Raw genomic sequence first — 6,972 nt, 5'->3', positions numbered from 1 at the left:
TGTGAAAGTGGTCCATCTATAATACAAGTGGAATTTAAGGAAATGATTATATGGTTGTGAGAATTGCTACACCTATAATAGCGATAGTAATCATATGTTTATTTCTTTGTATTAGATAAATATATACATATTTTATAGTTATTAAATACGTAGAAAATTAATGGAAGTATCCGTTTCTAGCATCGAAATGTACCAACTTTCGACATCATTTCATTTAAAAAAAAGTTTTTATACATCTTTTCATGTATAAAAAAAAAGTTTTTATTATCTATTGTTACACGTATTTACTTTAATTTCTTATAGAGTGAATCAAGTTTATATATAAGTTACGATAGAAGTCGGATAATACGTAAATATAAATTAAATATGCAAAATTGGTTCATATGGTTCAAATGAAAACCACTTTTATTGTGAAAACTCGAAAACTAACTAAAAAAAGCCTAAAAAACACACAAAAAAAAAATTTTTTCAATTTTTTTTTTTATAAAAATCGCTAGTTTTTATATATAAAAAAAAACTTTTTTTCAAAAAAAAAAAAAAAAAATTTGTGTAGTGCACATGTGTAATAATACACATGTGTAGTACACATATATATGTGCAGTATTACACATGTGCACTACACAATTTTTTTTTTTTTTTTTTTGAAAATTTTTTTTATATTAAAAAACCTGCGAAATTTTGATTGCAAAAAAAAAAATTAAAAAAAAATTTTTTGTATGTTTTTTTGGCTTTTTTTAATTAGTTTTCGAGTTTTCATAATAAATAGTGGTTTTCATTTGAACCTTCCCCTTAATGACTATCCATCATGCTTATAAAAAAAGTTACGGTTTTATTAGTTTCCCTTGATTTTTTTTAAATTTTATTTTCTTGGTTTTCTATAGAAAACAATTATATCTAAGACTAGAAGGTATGGTTTGGCTCATCCCCACGGGGATGAGCCTCCACGTAGGCGCCACGTAGGCGGCTAGCATGGGATGAGCCAATTTGAAGATGGAGGGGGGTTGAGGATGGGGCCCCACCACATATTTTTTATTGTTTAATTCATTTTAATTCTTTAACTTTTATTTCTTTAACTTTTATTTTTTATAAAAAGTATTCAACATTTAAATAAAAATACTACATAAAGGATGATAATAAAATCTATTACATAACATAAATAAAAATTACATAACCTAAAAAATAAAAAATTACGCTACTTAAAATTTGAAAAAAAAAAAGACTAGATTTAAAAATTTAAAACAAACACACTACTCGTCTTCGTCTTCGTCTTCGGCTCCGTCACCGTCCACCATGTTAACGTTGTTCCAAATATGTTCTACCAAATCTTGTTGAAGGTTTGCATGCGTGAAGTCGTTTGTTAGCGAGAACGAGTTTAAATCCTGTTGTGGGGGATCAACCGGGACAGTGTTCCCCCACGCTGCATTCTCATCATACTCACAAATCGCCCGACCTTCGTCTTCAATAATCATGTTATGGAGCAAAATGCAAGCGTACATACAAAGACGCAGCCTTTTTGGGGTGAACGCACGTGCCGGTTGTGCAACGATGGCCCATTTTTTTTGTAAGACACCAAAAGCACGTTCGATGTCTTTTCTTGCAGCTTCTTGACGCTTGGCAAATTTTTTCCGTTTTTCGTCCTCGGGATATGGAATAGTCTTCACAATTGTAGACCAAGACGGATATATCCCGTCAGCAAGATAATACCCACGTCTATACTCAACCCCAGAAACTGTAAAACGTGTGTCCGGTCCCGTTCCATTAACGACATCGGTAAAGATGGCCGATTGGTATAACACGTTGAGGTCGTTGAGTGAACCAGGGAGACCAAAGAAAGAATGCCATATCCACAAATCTTGTGATGCCACAGCTTCAAGTATCACGGTTGGATAGCCGTGATCACCTCGCGTATATTGGCCGCGCCACGCAGTCGGGCAATTATGCCACCCCCAATGCATACAATCAATGCTACCAAGCATTCCCGGAAACCCGTGCCTTGCTTCATGAGCTTGGTACAACTGTTGAACATCATACGCGTTTGGTTTCCGCAAATATTTTTTGCTATACAGTTTCACCACATTATGGCAAAACCGATACAAACATTCCCGCGTAGTTCTTGCCGACATCTGTAAGTACTCGTCCAAAGCGTCGGCCACTGTCCCGTACGCCAGTTGTCGAATGGCCGCAGTACACTTTTGTAACGTTGTAAACCCTTCATAATTTCGAGCATCAGGACGTTGCGTGAAAAACGGGTCTAGCCCCGCCAAATCATTGGCAATCCTTGTGAATAAGCGGCGACTCATTCGGAACCTGCGTCTAAAAATGTCGGCGTTGTAAAGTGGCTCATCCGAAAAATAATCGTTCACCAATTTGTCGTGCGCTCCTGTCGTATAAAATATATAAGTACGAGTTAAAAAAAATAAGGACAATGAAATTTTGTAATGAAAACCTTGGCGGTCTCTGTTAATGCGTATTCGTCTGGTAATAACATTTTCAGACGAGAATTCTTCCTCTTCCTCTTCCTCTTCCTCTTCCTCTTCCTCTTCGATTAAAATCTGTCCCGCCCGTAGTACAACGTTTGCGAAAAACATCTCCTCTTCGTCATCCGAAGACGAGGGCCACCAAGGATTAGAAGCCATTGTGGGTAAAAAGATATTTTTTTTTTATAAAAGTAGGGAGAAATTGGTATAAAAGTGAGAGGGTTTTGGGTTGAAAGTGGGGAAATAATATTGAAAGTAGGTGATTTTATAGAAAAAATGAATTTTTTTTTTATTAAATAGAGCCGTTACAAACGGCTATTTTTTTGAAATGTGGAGCGGCACACCCGGCGGTGGGTGGCCGTTTGTGATGGAAGCCGGGCCAGGGGGCGGTGCGGGGGTCCGGCGCCGGGCCAAGCCGGCCCCCATACCTTCCAGTCTAATGGTCTTTACAACTGGTCTTCCTGGATACCTTTTCTGCACTCGCCTCAGTTAATCTCCACCACAAATACACGTGAAGAAAATGATGGGCAACCCTATTTGAAAAGTTTAAGAGGCTATATAACAACTTTTGAATAAGTGCTGAATCAGTAAGAGGTCTGAACCATTAAGTGTTGAACCAGTAAGAGGTCTGAACCATTAAGAGCCAGTATAATGTTTAACCGTTCAAATGCAAATGTCTGGCCAATTCAGATTAGATGTCTTAACCATTCAGACTCAGTATAAAACTTAACCATTCAGAGGCAAATGTCTAAACCATTCAGACATTTGCTCGCAAAAAAAAACAGCCTGAATCATTAAATACTGAATCAATAAAAGGTCTGAACTATTAAGAGGCTTATTAAGAGGTAACATACAACCCCTAAGAAATTGTTATGTATGTCACTATGTGGCAATAATCATATAGTATGCATGTGTATGTATGGATGCATCTATTCATTGATGGTACAAGTGAGACTAAAGACAATATGCTTGTATCATTATTGTCATGTATGTTAACAAAAGGAACGATATATTGTATACAATCTTAAAAGACAAACTCGGTGCATTTCTCACCGGTTTTGCCTCTCTGCCCTCGTACTTTCACGATGTTGCAATTTTAGCCTCTTGACTTTGGTACCTTCAAAGTTTCATAAAATGTCATATTTAGTCTCTAAGCCTTCTACTTTGAATTTCCAAAACCACTACCTCATCTTTCAAACTTTGTCAGCACCAACCCTCTACTTTGGTTTTCCACCATCACCCCCTTAGCTCTTAGACAGTTACGCCACCAACCCTCTTCTTCTACATTTCCACCAACACCCCCTCATCTTTTACACATTTCCGTCACCACCTCTATACTTTTACGCTTTGTCTTTTGTAGACTTTGTTTTTTTTACCCTTGCACTATTACTCAATTTTACACCCATCCAACTTTAAAAAAAATTGCAATTGTAACCCCTAGACTACAACTCCTACTTTTGCAAATGCCAATGCATTGTGTTTTACGAAATGTTTTAGGCATTGTGTTTAACACTTTGTGTCTACCTTTGTGTTTTACATTTTTTTTTTGTAATTGTCTTTAGCGCACTGCGTTTTACGAGTCGTGTTTTATCTTACTATATGTTCCCACCCGTCGCGCGCCGCCGCAACGCGCGGCGCGGAAAATACTAGTTGATCTTAAAATTAATCGAAACGATTATAAAAAATATGAAAAACAGTTTCATTATCCAAAGAAGCAATATCCAAAGAAGCTATGATTAGGTGTCTTTAATGAATGTGAAATGATGTAGTTTTCACAAACAATGTCATGTAACCTTTGCTATTTTTCACAAACTAGAATTACGACCCGCCACAATATGACGGGAATTCTTTAGTTATAACTAAATCGATTTAGGACGCGCACGTTATGTTGAACCTGTCAAACGGAAGAAAAATAGACGATGTAAAAATGTTCACCCACACACGCACGTTGTGTCGTGTTAACTCGCAAAATTTAGAATGAAACGTAAAAACGCTAAACCAAAGACGCACGTTGCGATGTGTTAAGTCACAAAATTTTGAACGAAGCATAAAGTGGAAAAATTTACAGAAAATGAAAACTATAAAGGACCAATGTTGAAAGTAAAAAAAGTTATGAAGATAGATTGCAAAAGATAGAAAGTTTTGTGTTAAAAGTAAAAAAACAAATAATTTTGGATTAAAAGTAATTTATGAAACACTTTTGGGTGAAAAGTAAAAAAATCAATTTTTTTTTTTTTTGAAAAACCCTTAAAGCCAAGGTTACAGCAACCATATGCATAACCATTTTTTTTTTTTTTGAAAAACCCCCCAAAGCCAAGATTACAACACATAAGTAAAAAAAATCAAAGTGGTTAAATCGCAAAAGATGAAAACTTTTGAATTAGAAGTAAAAAATCAAATTAATCAAAGGGGTTAAATTACCAAATATTAAAACTTTAAACTTAAATTGTCAAAGATTAAAACTTTAGGTTTAAAAAGGAAACAAAGATTAAAAATTCTAAACTTAAATTGTCAAAGAATAAAACTTTAGGGTAAATTGTCAAATATTTAAACTTTAGGGTTAAAAAGGAAACAAAGATTAGAAGTTTATACTTAAATTGTCAAACATTAAAACTTTAGGGTTAAAAGTGAAAATTTCCTTTTTTTTGAAAGATTCCCAAAGCCATATGTATAACCAACATATGCACAAACTTGTTGCTTCTTTATATAGGTTTTAATATCTAAAGAGTTGCATACATTTTCCATTTAATTCTACAACTAATGTATGTATATGGTATAAATTTGGACAGTAGAGTACATAATATCGGGATGCAACCTGGACTCGATAATTAATAATTATTTGAATAGATAAATACTTAGGGGAAATTCATTTGAGAGGAAATTTAATGTGAGAAAAAAATAAAAAGAAATGACATAATGGTAAGGGGGGAGAGGGTGGTCACTAGTGATAGAATTCTATCACTCACAAGCACCAATCAAGTTCCGCCATGCCATCAACCATTTTTCCATCACTCACAACCTTTTTTTGGTGGCAATGGTCATCACTCACCACCACACCCAACAATTTCCCCCCAACCAACAATTACCCTCACAATTAAACACCATCACGCCGTTAAAGAAATAACGAAATCGTGTTTTCGTTATTATATAACGCGTTGAACTAATGGTGGCGGTGGTAAAACAAGACTATCACGCGTTGAAAATATGCCATCACACGTTGAAATGTCTCCGCCCCGCCTGGCCTAAAACATTAAATAGTTTATAACTCCTCTCATTAATTATGTTATCTCTCATTAATAAAGCAAAAACTTTTTATCCTACACATTTCAAAATTTACCTTACATATATCTTACATTTACCAAAATTAACCCTACACATATCGAAATTTATCTTACACATTTCAAAATTTATCCTACAAATATTGAAATTTATCCTACACATGTCGAAAATTGTCCTTCAACATAAATAGTTTTATCTTGAAAAAGTATATTTAAAAGTGAGTTACAAGTTTAATTAGTTAGCTAATTAATTACAATAATAAATTTACCTATATGCCCTTTTCAATCACATTGAATACACATATTCAATGAAATAAAATGAAGCATTTCTATTGGTTTAAAACTTATTTCTTTCTATTCTCACAAAGTTTTTCTTCTCATTTGAACCCTACCTAGATACTTAACCATTTGAACAGGGTGCAAATCATATGATTAAACTATTAAGTTTGTTCCGAAAGTGTTATATTATTCAATTGGGCCGTTCAGAAAAGTACAAAAATGTTAATCTGCATGTAAAAATGTAAAACCAACAAATGGGGCGTTTTGAAATGAGCCCAAAGTATAATCTTCTCTTTAATGCCATAAAAATAAGGTCCTACCGAGATTTGAACTCGGGTTACTGGATTCAGAGTCCAATGTCCTAACCACTAGACCATAGGACCACTTGTTACCCTTATCGTTATCAAATTCTAATATATTGATAGTGTGTAGCTCCTCTTATAAAATTTTATGTAATACAATTTCATTAAGAAGTTAAAATGAGAGCATCTGTGAGCTATTCTTACCATGAGTAAGGAGAGCTCAAGAAAATATATTATTATATGCTTATACAGTTTGTAATTCAATTTTAAGGGTTCTATGTAAGATTAAATATATTACGTATTAATATTTAATCTATAGCCATCATAATCATTTGCATTATAGAGATCAAAATATATTAGAACCTATTATTTAATTAGTTGGTAATTGTTGATGGACCATATTGCCCTTAGTAACTAATTAGGTTTCCTCCTGGGTGCTTATATAAGGAGAGTTATGTGGAGGTTTAGGGGTTACTCAGTTACACAATTCACACACCCCATTAGCCATAACATCATCACGAAACCTCCTCTCCTAACCGATACCCTTTTCGGTTTCTAAGTTCCCATCATCAGTTAGCATCCTAAGGAGGAACCAGATCACCTTGACAAAGATGTCGAACTCCATGTCGTCTTCTC

General features: G+C 34.5%; 1 protein-coding gene and 1 non-coding gene across 2 annotated transcripts; both read right to left on the bottom strand.

Moving 5' to 3' along the window:
• Positions 1 to 1,218: 1,218 nt before the first annotated feature.
• On the bottom strand, positions 1,219 to 2,636 carry LOC110943942 (putative nuclease HARBI1). Its single transcript, XM_022185672.2, has 2 exons — positions 2,447 to 2,636; positions 1,219 to 2,380 (listed from the first exon to the last, which is right to left on the bottom strand). The coding sequence occupies exons 1-2, from the start codon at positions 2,634 to 2,636 to the stop codon at positions 1,248 to 1,250; spliced, it is 1,323 nt and encodes a 440-aa protein (XP_022041364.1). The 3' UTR covers positions 1,219 to 1,247.
• Positions 2,637 to 6,345: 3,709 nt separating this feature from the next.
• TRNAQ-CUG lies at positions 6,346 to 6,417 on the bottom strand. The gene has a single exon. It is a non-coding gene; the product is annotated as a tRNA-Gln (tRNA).
• Between the last annotated feature and the right edge of the window lie 555 nt (positions 6,418 to 6,972).

This window comes from Helianthus annuus, chromosome 5 (genome assembly GCF_002127325.2).
Source record: "Helianthus annuus cultivar XRQ/B chromosome 5, HanXRQr2.0-SUNRISE, whole genome shotgun sequence".
NCBI classification, from domain to species: Eukaryota; Viridiplantae; Streptophyta; class Magnoliopsida; order Asterales; family Asteraceae; genus Helianthus; species Helianthus annuus.
The sequence above is the reverse complement of the archived record's forward strand: the minus strand, read 5'-3'. Positions and strand labels throughout refer to the sequence as shown.

Excerpts from the sequence above, each read along its gene's own strand:
- LOC110943942 (XM_022185672.2), bottom strand. The coding sequence starts at position 2,636 with ATGGCTTCTAATCCTTGGTGGCCCTCGTCTTCGGATGACGAAGAGGAG. Across the intron at positions 2,381-2,446 it reads CATTAACAGAGACCGCCAAG|GAGCGCACGACAAATTGGTG; the intron begins GTTTTCATTACA and ends TTTATACGACAG.